General features: G+C 40.4%; 2 protein-coding genes across 2 annotated transcripts; one reads left to right on the top strand and one right to left on the bottom strand.

Annotated features, from left to right (window-relative positions):
* Positions 1-1,491: 1,491 nt before the first annotated feature.
* Positions 1,492-1,743, top strand: THITE_2053365 (uncharacterized protein; the record flags this gene model as incomplete). Its single annotated transcript, XM_003655050.1, has 1 exon — positions 1,492-1,743. A coding segment is annotated over one exon (252 nt), but the record flags the coding sequence as incomplete, so codon positions are not given.
* A 12,882-nt stretch (positions 1,744-14,625) lies between these two features.
* Positions 14,626-16,050, bottom strand: THITE_2130464 (uncharacterized protein; the record flags this gene model as incomplete). Its single annotated transcript, XM_003655049.1, has 1 exon — positions 14,626-16,050. The coding sequence occupies one exon, from the start codon at positions 16,048-16,050 to the stop codon at positions 14,626-14,628; it is 1,425 nt and encodes a 474-aa protein (XP_003655097.1).
* Positions 16,051-16,548: the final 498 nt, after the last annotated feature.

The raw sequence follows: 16,548 nt of genomic DNA, 5'->3' as shown, positions 1-16,548 counted from the left end.
CTAGACGAGCTAGGTACTAAGGTTTACTTTGATATAGGCAGCAATACTAACCTCGTCGATAAGGAGTTTATCTCTAAGTAGGCTAAGAACCTACGTTAGATTAATGTAAAGCTATACTTTGTTAAAGGCGTTAAAGCCTATACTAAAGTCAAGAAGTAAATCGAGTTTAACTTCTATATCTAAAGAATCGTCTATAGTACCAACGTAGATAGTCATTTTACTATAATAGCCGATATTATTAAAGGTTTAAGAGTAAAACTATTAATTAGAACTAACTTTATACTTTGTAATAGAGTAAAGATTAACTTTAATATATCTATCTATTACTTCTAGTCTATTTACAATATAAAGGTGAGAGTATATATAGAATAGAAAAGAACAATCTAAAAGGTAAAGGCTACAAACACTATAATAGTCGTACCTATAATGGAATATCTAATTAAGACTATATTTAAGCCTATAGATACTGATAACGACAATCTAGGTAGCTAGAAATGTAAGCTCTACTTCGCTTTATATATCGAAGGTATACTAGACGCTATTATAGACGTAAAGAATATATACTAAGCCGTTGTAAAGAACAATACTACTCGCCTAATCACTATTGTCGAAGGATAGTGTATTGGACACCTCCTCTAGCATAGCCCAAAGAAGGATATCTAGGCAATAGTATAGAACCTTATACAATAGACCTAGGATAACATTACAAACAACAAATGTATATAGATGACGATGACTATATAATAGAAGCCTAGTAGTAAGGAACTAATAACGGAGACATTAACAAAGGATAAGTACAAGCTATCTACTAAGTAGGAGTTCTATACACTATCCTATAGTATCGAGAAACTAGACAACATCCTATATATCAAGTTAGCAATAGGGGTAAGCGTCTATAGTAGAGATAAACGATATATAGAAGAGATAAAGGCACTGCTAAATAAGTATAACGTCTTCTATAACTATAGTATTGTTCCTATACTAGAGGATTAGAAGATAAGAATTCTACTTGTCGATAGATAGTAGAATTAGCTTAAGCCTATTTAGGTTTACCTACTAAGTGCTAAAGACTAAGCGATTGTCGACGAAGAATATAATAAACTATATATATAAGGAAAGATAGACTTTATAGACTAGCTAACCCCTATTGTTTGCCTAGTCTTTGTAGTCTATTACACAGTTACTAGAAAAACGAAAGGCAAAACCATAGTAGACCTCTAGCCCCTAAATACGTTAGTAGTACCGGATATATACCCGTTACCTAACTAAGACGACATTATAGATATAATGATAGGTAATACAATCTTTATAGCATTCGACGCCTTTAGATTCTTCTTCCAACTTCTAGTTGTAGAAGAATACTATAACTATATAGTAGTCATTAGTCCTAGAGGTTTAAAACGCTTAAACGTTGTACTAATAGGATTTAAAAACTCGCTAGCTTTTATATAACGTTTTATAGACCGCTTATTCTATAAGTATAAGTACTTTATATACGTCTATATCAACAACATTATTATCGCTAGTAAGAATATAGAAGAGTACCTCAAGTACGTTAAGACAGTTCTTAATATCCTCGACAAGGTATACATTTACATTTTAGTAGAAAAATCCTTTATAGCCTACTTATTAATAAGACTTCTTAGCTATATAGTCAATAGCGAAGGAGTAGCTAAGACGGACAATAGAATTGCTATATTTAAGAAACTCAAGTTCCCTAATACCTTCGAGACTTTAGAGTAGTATCTTAGTATAGCTAGATAGCTATATAAGGGTATCCTATAGTATATAGCGAAAGCGTAGCCTCTATAGGACTATAAAACTAAGCTCCTTGCCTAAAGGAGAGTAAGTAGAGACCTTTTTATCGCTAAGTCGAAGAACGCTAGGAAAGTATTCACTTTAAATACTAAATTCGAGCCTATACTAGTAGAACTAAAGTCCTTTAGGTTGCTATAGGAATATCTATATAAGTAGTACTTCCTATATTATCACTATTCTAATAAGCCGCTATTTATTAAGCTCGATATAAGTAGCAAGGGATATAGAGCAATCGTCTTTCAACTCTATAGTAAATAGGATAGTACTAGTATCTTTAGCTAAAATATTCTAAATAGCGAGATCTAGCCTATTATATTCCTCTCCTATCTAACCTCTAACGTAGAAAGGAAGTATAAGAGTATAGAAATAGAAGTCGCTACTATCGTATAGGCAATTAGAAAGCTCTGAAAAATAGTATAGTTAAACCAATACCCTATAAACATCCTAATAGACTATATAGCAACTAGAGGTATTGTAAAGTATATATCTTTCGCTACTATAGACCTTATAAAGGCTAACCTAAAGCTCGTTAACGTTGTAAACTAGCTATCCTAGTTCGACCTTAACATTTTCTATATACTAGGAAAGCTTAACGTTGTATTAGACGCCTTATTACGCTTATTAACCTTCGAAGAGGACGCCCCTGACGAAACCTAAGATGCTACCAACGAACTAGAGGACATTTAGTCTACTACCTAGATCGATATCGAGGAATACTATACTATAGACACTAGTACCTTTAAATTAGTTATTAGTAATGAGTTTAAAGCTAAGCTGACTATAGTTTACCCTAACGATCGCTAATACAATAAGATCATTAGGAGTCTCTACAATATAGAAGAACAAGCTAAGAAGATCGCTAAGTAGAGAGAACACGAAGAGTAAGAAGGAAAGCTACGAAGAAAGTAGTACTAAAAGCTATAGCTTAGACCCTACGAACTGAAGGACGGTCTCCTCTACTACGTCGACTACAAAGGAGCGAAGAAGCTTTATATCCCTAGTAGCTATATCAAAGACATTCTTACTATTATATACAACAATATTTACTACTTTAGTATAGACAATATAATAGTAAACCTTTTAATATTCGCGTTTAACTGAAAGCGTTGGATAGTATATAAATACATTTAGCATTGCCCTATATATAAAGAGAACTAGACCTTAAGAGAGCTAAAGCCTAGAGACCTTTAGCCAATTTAGATACTGCTATAGCCTTTCTATACTATTACTATAGATTTCATTGTCGGTTTACCTACTATACCCTCTAAAGGGATACTATAGTTAATAAAAAAGTATCTAATCCTTAACGCTATATATACTATTACCTATAAGTTTAATAAGAAGAAGCTTCTTATAGCTAGAAACGACAAAATGTCAATAGAGGAATAGGCAGTTATAATCCTTAGAGCGCTAATATATATAGATTAGGGACTCTTAATATAAATCATTAGCGACTAAGACACTAAGTTCATCTCTAACCTATAGAAAGAAATCTTTTATATCCTAGGCGTTAGCCTCCTTTTCTCGATAGCCTATTATCCCTAGATAGACAGTTAGTTAGAAAGGATAAACTAGACAGTAGAAATCGCTATCTATATAGAAGCTATAGAAAAACTAGGAACGCTATAGCCTCTACTTCTCCCTATATTATAGTATAACCTTAACAATACGTTTATAGTCACTATCGGAAGATCGTTAAACGAGTTGGTATATAGCTTTAAACTATACTCTATCCTAGATATACTTCACTATAAAAAGGGTACTATTGCCTTTATTAAAGCTATTACTATCCTTAGACAATAATATTAGGAGGAAGTAGTAGAATAGATCAATTATATAGGCGCTATCGTAAAGATATACTACAATAATAAGTATACGCCTATTGAGTTCAAAGTAGAAGACACTATTTACCTACAACTATATAACGGATACTATCTCCTAAGAAAGCTTAAACGAAAGTAGTTACTATAGTAGGCAAAACCGTTTAAGATTGTCTATAAAATCGATAGAAACGTTTATAAGCTTGACTTCCTAGCTAGTTAGAAAGTCTATCCTATAGTTTTAGTTTCCTAGTTATAGAAACTAGATTAGGGGAAAGACGCCTTTAGCTATAACGTAGAACTCCTTAGCTCTATAATCGTTGACGGAGACGAGCATTAGGAAGTTAAGAGAATTGTATAATAATGTATTATCTAGAGGAACTAGAGATCTAAGGTCGAATATCTAGTATAATAGAAAGGATTTATCGCTAAGGACAACTAGTAGATCCTATATATCTAGTTTGTTGACGGTACTAAGGAATTTGTCGAGGAGTATAAAAAGGTATACCCTATCAACTAGGAGAAAGAATACTATAATAAGGGTATCGCTATTAAAGAATAGGAGGAAGTGAAGGAGATTCCTTAATCTTAAAACCAAGTTGTCGTCAAGCTATTGCGAAGGAAAGGTAGCGACTATTGATAGCTATACTATTACTGACTTTCTCTTTCTTTCTTTCTTATTTCCTTCTCTTCCTTTCGTTTATTTACACTTTCCTTATTAGAATATATTCGCTTTAATATATCTATTACCGCTATACTACTACTAGACGTATAAGCGTTATCCTCTATCTTATAGATCTCTTAGTTTTTTCTCTTTACCCTTTACTTAGATATTACTAACGCTTTTAGTTATAAAACCGTAGTTATTTAGTTCGTTAAGCACTTTGCTTATCCTAGTTTTCCTATATATAGATTCGCTACTGACCTTGACCTATAAATAGTTAGGGAAAGCTATCCTATTACTATAAAGGTATAAGGCTTCAAGCCTTAAGGGCATAATGTTCTATTCTCTAGCCGCTACTAGATAGCAATACTATTTATTGGCTATAGGTACTACGCTATTGTTTTTATTTACTTCTAGAATAGCCTAATATAGGCTACTATAATTTCCTTTCTCTTTATATATCAACCTTAATATATCTATCTTCTTTAACAATTCTTTATCGTAGTTATTCGCGTTCGCTATATAATCGGTCGTTAGACCTTCTTATCACTGAGCTATATACATTTATATAAACTGCCGTTAGTCGATATACGTTTATACTATATTTGTAAATCGAAGCAATTCGCTATACATTCTTATAGTACCTATATCAACGATAGAGGCGACTATATAGTCGATTCTCTTAGCTCACTAATATTATCAAGTAGCAAAGCGCTTAAGTATAATTATATCGATATTATAGAGGGAGATACCTAGCTAGCCTTTATCGCTTATAAGATGCCTCCCTATATAAGAAAGATGCCTATTAAAGGCTACGCTACTAATACCTAGAAGAGGGAGAGCGCCCGTCTTGCTACTAAGTAAGTAGGAAATGTAAAAAGGGCCGACGATACGCCCAATGTTCCCTTATACGCCGTAAGAGTATATACGTCCTATTAGGCTATAACTAAGAACGTCGCTTCTAGAACTACGTAAAACAACGAGATAATAGCCGCTAAGGAAGCTAATATAGCTAAAGCGATCTAGAATAGCTTAGAAATAGCTTGCAAAGAACAGTAGTAGGCCACTACCTTAGGCTCTATCATAGTCTCCGACGACGAATAGGAAGTCTATAAAGACTATAACGAAGCGCTAGATAGTAACACTATATAAGAGCGCTTAGGAACTCTCTTAACTTATAAGTATATAGAAGGGGAGTAGCCTTTGCAATATACGCTAGGGATTAAGTATCTAGAAACTAGCAACGTTACCTCTACTAGTGTATAGTACTAGGAAGTCTAGTAAGCTCTATATATTACGTTAGAAGACGAGGCCACTATAACTAACAACGATCTAGACGTTTCTAACGACGATAGTACTAATTACACTAGTAATAAAGAGGATATAGCAACTAAATCGCACTATATCCTAGAGCTTTAGGAAACCTATATATTATATAGGTACTCTTAGCGCTCAACTAGAGCTATAAACAAGTATATCGCTACTATAAGCGAAGCGTTTGCTTATATATATATAGATTTCAGTTATAATAACGAGTATATAGCTAAGCTAGTGATATAATTCGCTAGGTTCTACTATATAGTTCTAAAGAAGGATTTTAGTAACAAGCCTACTAGCTTTGTATATAACTTATACGTTTAGAGGATCAAGGGTACAATCAAAAGAGCCTTTAAAAAGTTCTAAGAGACGGGTATAGTTATAACAAGCCGTATACTGACTATAATAGAAATCTTTACATTATATTACATCTTGCCTAAAGGCAAGGGCAACCCTTCTATAAACGTGATATTAATAGAGCTCGGACTAGCCTATTACAACAACACCTAAGCCGTAGATGTAGCAAACGGTACTAGCTATATAGTTACTATAAACGATAACGCTATTAAATCTCTATAAACGGATATAAAAGCTATATAAACGTTAACTAAGGATCTACTCTAATTCGCCTAGAAGTACCAAGTTTATATTAAGGAAGTCGAAAAAACCGTAGTAGAATTAGCAAAGCTTATTAGTATCTCGGAAGTAAATAGCAAAGCTAGTAACCTAGATCCTAGTAGTCTTGCCTTTTAAAGCGACCTTAATAATATATACTATTACTAGATAGTAAAGATTAGCGACCTATAGCTAGTATATAACAAGACTATAACGGATCTCCATTATAAGAACAACGCTCTTCTAAAGAAGATCGACCTTGCTACCTAAACAACAGTGAACCTATACAACGGTATCTATATAGGACTAGTATAGCGTATATAGGACATTAAACGCCGCCTAGTAGCTATTAAGACCTAAGCCGCTATAATAGATTTATCTACTATAAAGGTAGCTATTATAAAATAAGCTAGAACATCTATTTAGACCACTAGCCACTATAAAGTAGCACCTAAGATCGTTTACACTACAACTACAACTATAGCGTATACTATTAAAGCTATATAGCCGCCTATACAAAAGACGCTAAGCAAGATATCTATAGCTAAAGCTATACTATCGGTCGTATTAGCAACGCTAGCTAAAACGCTATAGAGTTAGTGTAACGACGATACCTAATCGATATTAGGAGCTAAAACTATCGAGGTTATAGGTAGTAAACGCTAGAGAAAAGTAACAATCGACGACAAGGCGTAGGAGACGCTAACGTATCCTTCTAAAAAAGTTAAGAAGATACTCGTATCTACTGAACGTAGAGTAGCTATAAAGATGTTGAAGGTAGTCAAAGACGACCTATACACTAACGATAGCATTGTCGACCTAGACAAGTAGAACAAATAAATAGGCAAATCATAATAGAGGACCTTGCTATAGACTAGGATAATAGATATAGAAATCCTATATAGGGTATAATATAGATTAGTTTCCTTTCTTTCTATATACTCCTTTATTCTATATTAAGTTCTATAATAATAGCGAGGACGCTATCTTTTTCTTCTTATCCCTAGGCACTTATTATACGCAACTATAGCAAAGGCACCTATAACCGTACTACGATCAGGGGTGACGAGCGTTCCTTTAAAAAGGGAACCTTGCTTGTAACCCCTTTATAGAATAGCAGACTGCATCAATATACTTTTATAACATATACTAGTATTTAGGAGTACCGCCTTATTAGCTAACGAGGCTAAGAGGCATTGATCTTTCTCACCCTCACACGTTTACCGCTAGATGGTCACCGAGCACTATCTATATGTAACACAAGCTAAGCTCGTAGTATACCTAATATAATAAGCCTTCTGCTCAAGCTTCTTCTAAAGAGGTTATATTTGACTAGCCCTAGGACCTACTTGAATTCGACTAGTCGGACGATTTCTAGGGATATAGTAGGATTAACGACGATAGTGGCGATATCGATAACCTTAAGTATATAGCAAGTGTAACTATAAGTCCTTCCCTCTCCTCTCTTCTCCTTTGCTCCTCTTCTTCTCCCCTCCTCTAGCCTATACCTTACACTTTCTAACCCAACTATAGCCTAGTTCCAACTTAAGCTCCTAAGTATACTAGTCGCTCTTTATATATTTGCTAACTAGGGCACTAATATAGATATAGAACTTCGATAAAGCCGATCTTACTAAGACACTGCTCTAAGTCGTTACTAATAAGGACTATATCGTATTCTAAGACCTAGCTACTAGGGAGTTCTAGCTAGTATAGGAAGACGTACCTATATAGGAAGAGCTTTAGAACCTTGCCTAATATTAGCTGATCGGTAAAGGCTAAGACAATAATAACAATAAAGAGTTGGACGCTAAGTTGGAGATTTGATCGACTATTTTCGTTAGTAGCCTAGGCACCATTCTAATCAAGTAAAAGTCGACGACCTATAAAGGCGTTTTTCTTCGCTCAATGCCTATATCGATACCTAAGAAGGAGTATAACGATATAACCGACTTTAAGCTAGGTTAGGGCCTATACTATATTACCTATAGCGTCTCCTATCGATAGTACACTACGCAACTCGAACTTTTCAAGCTATTAGACAGCCTAAAGGTATCTAGTCTACCTTAGAGCCTAGATACTCTAAAGCGCCAAGTATATAAATACCTCCTATATATCTGGATATATATAGCAGAGAGCCTTGCTCTCAACCTAAAGAAGCTATTGTCGTCGAGGTAAACCATTGCTAAGATGTTAGGCGAGAACCTGACCTAGGACCTCCGCTTCCTCGATACTATAGATATATTCCGTTGTATTGCTAATTCTAAGTTAATAGAACGGATATACTTTGGGATAGCCTATTTGGTCAACAATCCGACAAAGGTATAGTATAGTATCTAATAGGCAGGATCCATTTGTACTACCAACGGCGACTTCGTGTATTACCCTGCTATAGCTAAGCTTAGCAAGGGACTAGAACCTATATTTCTAGGCGATATTATTGGCTTTGAGTGCTTATTCAAGCTAGGCTTATACAACTAGTGCCATTTACCAAATCCCGACACTAGACTCCTATAGTTATATACTAGATAAGTCATTGGTATTTTCTATAACTATCGCGATAGTACCTAAACCCTTGGCTTAGTCGACTCTAAGGTCTCCGACTTCGACTTAGATTATATCGATACGGTTAATAAGGGTGACGTCATCCTCCTAGTATCGTAGATCCTCTTTGCTACTAGTGTATTAGATATAATTTGTAAGTGTAGCTATTAGGTAAACGTTAACCCAATCACTGAGGCTAACATTAAGGCTAGGGAGCTTATCTAGTTGTATAACCTAATAAAGTTGGTAGACACTAGCAAGGTTCGCCTCTACTATATAAATATCGACTTCGACTATAGCTTCGGTAGTTATATATCCTTCGAGGACGATCACTATTACGGTTATAGCGTCGTAGTAGCAAGGGCCAAGCTTATCTGCTACGTCTTTTTCTATAACGAGGGCGCGTTTATACTACCTTGTAGGGTGTCGCTAGTCCCTAGCGTCCTAGAGGTTACGACCTTCGAGCGTTAGAACCTTATTAACAAGTTCGTATATAGCTATATACGCTCCTTTCCTATATTCCAATACAACGATAGCTTTAGCTTATACTATACTATAACTAAGTCAATTATAAGTTACTACCTTCAGATCGCTACCCTATCTCGGCGTAAGTATATTAAGTAGATCAACGTTCTACTATTGACCTTGGGGCTATATAGTTCCAACTTCGAAGATGTTATAAAGGCTCTTAAGCCTATAGCGGCCGCTAACTACGGCTTCTTTACCAACTTAGGAATGGATAAGGCCGACTCGGAGTCAATACTAATCTATACGCCTATTCTAGCCTTTACTAGCAATATACCGTAGTAGAACGAGAATGCTAGATGCCTTAGTATAAGCGTAAACTTCGGTTGCTACAACTATAAAATGTCTACTAACTAACGTAGAAACCTCGAATATAAATCCTTTAGCAATATACATAGCTATTTCGAGATACTTCGCCTTCGCTATACGCTTAATAGCAAGAGGCTAATTATATAGAAATGTACTTTCTTAACTAACTTTAGTATCTTAATCGAACCTCCTATAGTTATCAACATTGTACTCGCTTTAGACCTTATTCTCGGTCGGCCTAGTAATTCGGTATACTTGGAATTCAATAGAATTATAAAGATAATGTACTAGCTTCTAATTGATATCGTAATAAAGTTATCGACCGTCGTTATATACGCTAAGGCGCTTTGTTAGATGCTGTTCTACCTTAGTTAGAAGTAGATCCAGTCGCTATACAACGTATTACGGTATAGCCTTTAGGAATATGCCTAATAGTCTGTCTTAATAACTATCCTCTTTCTACTCTAGCTAAAGGAGAGCGATCTTAAGGCATTATTCGTCTAGTCGATATAGTAGGTGTTCAACATTATAGTGCTTTAGTCTAGTGAATGCTTAATTAATTAGATTATTGCTAAGTATATTAAAGTCGAAGGCACTAGCTTAGATTCTAACTTAGACTCTAAGACTAGATCTGTTGTCGATATACTTATAATCGTGCTTGCTAGAATTGTAAAGACCAATATACTCCTATCGACTACCGAGCTTAAAGCTAGGGAGTACTTTGCTAACTACTTTGTCACCATTGTATATATAAGCCAATAGCTCTTCTAACTTATATATAAGGCTATAGCGTATACAATATCGTCTACGAAAGGGGCTACTGTTGTAAAGGCCACTGCCTATCGATATAGACGAACTGCTAGTCCTAATATCGCCCTAGTAGGCTCCTATACTAGGTCGTATACTAGTTTATATACTGCAACACTATTAGCGGTCGGCGATCGTAATATTGAAAATATTGCTACACTGGCCTTAAGCAATAAAGGGGATATCGCTAATGATATTAACATTGGTATACTCTCTATTACTTAAAAGGCCTATAAGTACTGCGACTAGGCCAACTGCCCTAATGTTTATGCTAGTATCTACTACTTCGAAGTATTCTATCGGTATAGATTAGTCTCTCTAATAATAACTCTTCTAAGGGAGTATAAATATAAGTAAATAGTGTTGCAGTGATAGTTAAGAACACTGATTGTATTAATGCCTAAGCTTATATCAAAGTCTCGGTACTAAGGGTAGTAGTTGCCTCTAAATACTAAGGGGTAGTCTAGCAAATGGGACTTAAGCCCCCCTAAGTACTATAGCGTACTAAGCCCCAACCCTACTATACCCTACTGACCGATTTACTAAGCTGCTAATATAATATACTATATATAGAATCTAGAAGAACATTGTTATCTAAATAAACTATTACGAACTAGAGAAGGATTGCCTTATCTATAAGAACTTAGTCTAGGCCCTAAGGCTAACCCTAATAGACAGCTTCGCCTACGACAAGCCTAGTATAATAGAGAGTATTAAACAACTATCGTAGGTTACACTAACGCTTTTTAGTACGATTATATCTAAGGAGTCTTATAGATAAGCTATATCGTTAGGCGATAGCAACGAGATTCTAATCGACTGTGATAGCTAAGACGTCGAGGTAGTAGAGACATTGAGCGCTGTTATAAACGTATAGTTAGACCCCAACTATATAGCTACCGCTATTATCAGCTATATTAAGAGGAATATTATCTAAAAGTTCGACTTGTCTATCTATAAGGCTAAGATGAGTTTCACCTTCCAATTAATTCTAAGAGATGCCTACTACGCTAATTATAGTATAAATGTCGTTGTGATAGGCAACTAGCCGATTAAGTAGTAAAAGAAGGTTGCCTTTAACAAGAGGTCAGTATTTTGTATTAAGGTACTTTATCTACCTCCGCTTAGATCTCTTACTAACTACTATTATAGCGTAGCTTCAATTTAAGAGCCTAGCGCTAAGTCTTCTAGCGGGGTAACTACTTCGTCTATAATCGCGATAGATCCTAGTACACTACGCGATTAGACTATATTTTTATATATAATGCCGAGCCTAGTTAGTTTCACTAAGCTTGATCCTAGCTCGACGCTCTACCTATATATATTATAATACTGCCCTCTATAACCTATAACGGCTATATCGAGTATATATATATATTATCGTTAACAATCTTATAAGCAGGGTTTGTTAATATACCGCTATAGGTCTTCGTTGTCATTATACTAATTATCTTAGCTAGTACAACAGAGCTATTGACGGAGCTTCTATTTATAAAGATAGCTTTTCCAAATAGCTCTACTATTATAGTTGCCGACGCGCTATTGAACTTGTACCAAGATATCATTGGCATCCTAGCGCTTATAGTAGAGCGCTTATACATTGTACCTTTCCGAGACTGCTAAGACGGCATCTACGATATAACGATAGAGTCTACTATAGCCCTCAATACAGATACCTAGCTTCTCTATATCGATTAGTAGGTTCAGTTCACTTAACTAGATAGATTATATACTACTTATAATGATATACGCTACCGACTATCTACAACCGCCGCGCCTCTTTAACCTATATTATAACAATGGCATTGCGTCGAGTTCAATCGACGAACGGAGATGTATATAGATATATATTAGTAGTATAGCAGGGTATAAGGGCGGGCTAGTAGGGTAGACTAGGAGGCCTAGGCTAGCGGCTAGGTAGCAAATTGACTAGAGTAGTACGTACTTAGAAATTATATAACATTTTGTAGGTACGTAGGAGCCTACTAGATGCCTATAGTGCAGAGCCGTTTATCTAGGGGAGCCGTTTATAAACCACTTATTTTCATTGACTTACTTATATAATACGCTGCTTACAATTAACGAGCTATTATACTATAGCTTATTTACAAATAAACGACTATCCTAGTAAATGACTTATTACTGCTAAAGAGCTTGAATTAAGAAGCGGCTTATGTTTTGCGAGTAGCTAGAAAGTGTATAAGCTATATGTGAAAATAAGCTATATTTGCAAAACTAACAGAAAAAGTTTGATCTTAAAAGATTAAGCGGCTCATTAAATAAGCTATAATACTATAGTGTATAAATCGCTCCCCAACCCCCCCCTCAAGCGGGTAAGAGGTCTGCTAGAAAATGCTACGCTCCTAGTGCTAGCCTGGTTTGCCTCGCACGGCCAGAGGATGAATAAAACCGAGCTTCCAATATAGTATACGATCTCGCTATTTTTCAAGACCGGTAATGTCTGGGTACTACGAGTATGGCTATAAGCTCTAGATTAGCTTCAACCAGAGAATCATCCCCGGACGGTCTCCCTCATCTAGACAAATGCCTGGGGGCAGTTTTCATCTTCCTCGCCCTCCAGAATCAGATACAATTTTAGCGCGAAAGAGCGTTGGCAGGGGCTCTTTTGCCATTGCCCTGACCACAATCAGCGTATAAAGAGACATACCCTCTGACTCGCGGATAGCCCCGATATGAAGAGCACACGGTCACTTACATGAGGGCAGCCCTGTCATTGCGCAAAACCAGCTGCACAGTGGACACACGCGGAGCATGCCTCAGTTCTGCATACTGAAGATAGCCGAAGTTCACAGTGTCGCCCGTCTTGATGTCTCCTGTTGTGACACATCAATGTAGCAGGCGTGTCTGGTAGGAGGATGGAGCTGTGCTGCGCTTGCCATTGGTGTAGTGTATGGTCATGTGCTCTGTCTCAATCATGGCCATGGCAATGGCGAGGGGGGCGAGAGTGACAAGTTGCATACTGGGTGCTGAATATCTGGATAAAAATGAGAGCTAGTGCTGGTCATGCTTTGTGATTATACCACAGACACAAAATATCATGGAGAAGTGCACCAGCTTTGAGATGTGTTAACCGATAATTCAAAGTTGAGTCCACGAGGCAAATGTTGCTCAACATGATCATTGTTTGTTTCCATCCATCCCAGACCTTGGTCATAGTTACGTGCCACCCATGCTTGGGCCCGGTGTCTCTGCTTAACTAACGTTCCATACTGAGACACCAGGTGGCCCTCTAGCTTAGGTGCCTCTAGCGTATGAAGCACACTTTTGCGAGGCCACAGGGCGCATCTTGCTTGACTCTATGCTGGTGGCCGGCGTGCGCTACGGTGTTGTTGTGGCCCACTTACATATGAACTTGCCTAATCAGTCGGGGAATGCGGAGCACAACACGCCTTGTGCGGATTACCGCTTGGCGGATAAGCCGTTGCCGGCAGCTATACCCCGTGGAGGTGCCGAGTTCCCTATGACCCGCCATATGCCGGGCTGGTCCTCGTTGTCATCATTGTATTGAGGATAGCCAACATGACTTGTGCAGAGCAGAGGTCTGAAACACGAACAGGTATAGTCCGGGGCTCCAGCTCGATCCCAAACTAGAAGGAAATCTTTCTGTCACCAATTCGCTTGGGATGAAACCGAGGAAGACCTAGTCGTTGAGCGTCCAAGGCAAAACACGTGATGTACAAACCTGTTTCCGTAGGTCATGAGTAGACTGACTCGAACAGGTCCACCTCGGCCATCGGGGAAGTTGCGGCTGCAATCTCAAGGCTCACATAACTCCTCTCTAGCCTGGAGCTTTCTTAGATACCAGAACATGCTCAATGAACACCCCAAGGCAGCTGGTGAGGATGAAATTGTTGTCGTCGCGGGTCGGATGGTCAACCAAGGGGCTAGGGCCGTGACAGAGCTGAACGGGCACGCCAAGACGAACAGGACCAGAAGGGGTGGAGAGAACAAAAAGACCCTGAATCAAAGCGAACCGAAATATAAGATATACACCGTTGTTTATCAGCACAAGTGCCATCGAGCCGGCCAACGAAACCATCAAGCCGGGATCATCCCCTCATATCCGACTCCAAGCTCATCCTTCAGGTCCATGTCCACAGGGCTGCTCACCGCAAACTGTGGAGCGGCCTCATTCCCTGAGTTCGTCGCAATAAACACGCGAGCCATGATTAACGCTACCATCCTTCAGGTCTCCTCCTCAGGGCTGGGCACCGCAAACTGTGAAGTGGCCTGATCCCACGAGTTCGTCGCAACAATCACGTGAGACGTGATTAACGCTGCCATCTGTTGCTGCACACGCTGCATATGATGCTGCATCAAGTCGTGGGAGGAGGGCTGGGGGGGCGGGTTCGGATCGGCTCGCGACTGCATCCTCAAGTCTCTCAATCGCGGCCACTCGCCGTCGCGCAGCGCCGCGATGGCCAGCGCAGCAATCTGCCTCTCGAACTCGTACGAGGCCTCGATGCCGAACAAGAATATCCCCTCCAGCTCTGGCAATCCCCTCAGCAGCTTCACCAGCCGCTGTTCGTCATCCAGTCGACCGCCGATCAACGCCCAGTGGATGGCAACCTGCTTAAGCCGGGTGAACTGGGCGCCCAGCACGCCGCCCTGCAACAATTGATATCCCACCGAGAACTGCTGTCCAGGTCTGGGGACCCAGGTCTCGACGCGGAGCCAGCGCAGGCTGGCGGCCGCAGGGCGCAGACAGTTGAGGACCTCTGCGGGGGAGACGGGCTGGCAGCGGACGGGCCATTGGACGCCCTGGTCGTGGCTCATCTCGAAGTGGACCAGGTTGGGGCTCCAGCGGGTGAGGTTGCGCAGGCCGCGCACGCAGAGGTGGGCGCCGGGCAGGCGCAGCACGGTCAGCCGCGGCAGCCGGAAGGTCACCGAGGTGCCGGCGCGCGCGCGCTCGATGGTCAGGTGCGTCAGGTTCGGCACCGTGTGCAGCAGCCCGTTCAGCTTGTGCAGGCTCGCGCCCGTCGCCTCGAAGTGCCCGCCCAACCAGCGGATCGTGAGGTGGGTGAGGGCCTGGTGCGTCACGCGGGCCTGGACCAGGTGCGGGGCCGGCTTGTAGAGGAGGTAGGAGGTGTCGCACCAGTTGTGGCTCATGGTGAGGGTGAGGCGGGTGAGGTTCGGCGCGAGGTGGACGAAGAGCAGGGCCGTGGTCGGGTTGAGGCGGGCGTCCTGGGTGATGTGGTTGGCGCCGAGGAGCACGGTGGAGAGGGTCTCGTACAGGCGCCTATATTGCCCCGGGATGACAAGGCCTTCGCACAGGCGGCCCGTGCCGTCGTTGTTGATGTCCATGGAGCGGACCAGGCGACCGAGGGCGGGGCTCTCGGAGAGCGTGCGCAGGAGCAATTGGCACCTGTGGCCCCGAGGGCCGAAGGTCATGGGCCATTCCCAGTGCGGCGTGATGTCGTTGAGGTTTTTGTACAGCAGTGGCATCACCACGCTGTACAAGGCCCGGCAGGTCCGGCCCAGCAGCGCCAGGGTCCGGCGGCCGTTGTAGGCGCCGGCCACCTCCTCACAGATCTTGCCGATGATTTCCATCGGCAAGACCTGGAGGAGCCAGCACGGCGCCTGCTCCACCCAGATGGGGACGAGCGACATGTCGGCCACGGGGGCCGGCAGCAGAGGGTTCACGCCGTTGTTGTTCATCTTCTTGGTTCGGACAGAAGAGTGAAGCGATTTATCGGCGGAACGAGGGCGGAAGTCGGTCGGATCGGTCGCGAATACAAAAGCGAGACGTCGCAAGGGTCCGAAAAACTGCAGAAGAGAAGTCAGTCCTCGTCTTGCGATCGTGAAGTTGCGTGAGCGTACCAAGTTGTTTCGACGTTGAGCGAGGGCACGAAAATCGCTAGAGGGCCGGGGATGGAAGAAATTGGTGGTGGGAAGCGAGCAGAAAATCGGGTGTGGAAAGAGAAAGAAAGTAGTGAATGGCCCCGGAAAGAGAGCAACAGACGTGTTCTGGCGCGCCTGTGGCAGCAGGAAGTTGCAGGCGCGGTCTCCTGTTCTTCAAACTTCTGCCAAAGTTCAGACGGAATACCACAGGGGCAACTGGAAAGCCAACACTTCTGAGTATTGCAACATGACCCAAGAAACAGGGAG

This window comes from Thermothielavioides terrestris, chromosome 4 (genome assembly GCF_000226115.1).
Source record: "Thermothielavioides terrestris NRRL 8126 chromosome 4, complete sequence".
Taxonomy (NCBI): Eukaryota; Fungi; Ascomycota; class Sordariomycetes; order Sordariales; family Chaetomiaceae; genus Thermothielavioides; species Thermothielavioides terrestris.
Note: the sequence above shows the minus strand (reverse complement) of the source record. Positions and strands in the feature narration are given on the sequence as shown.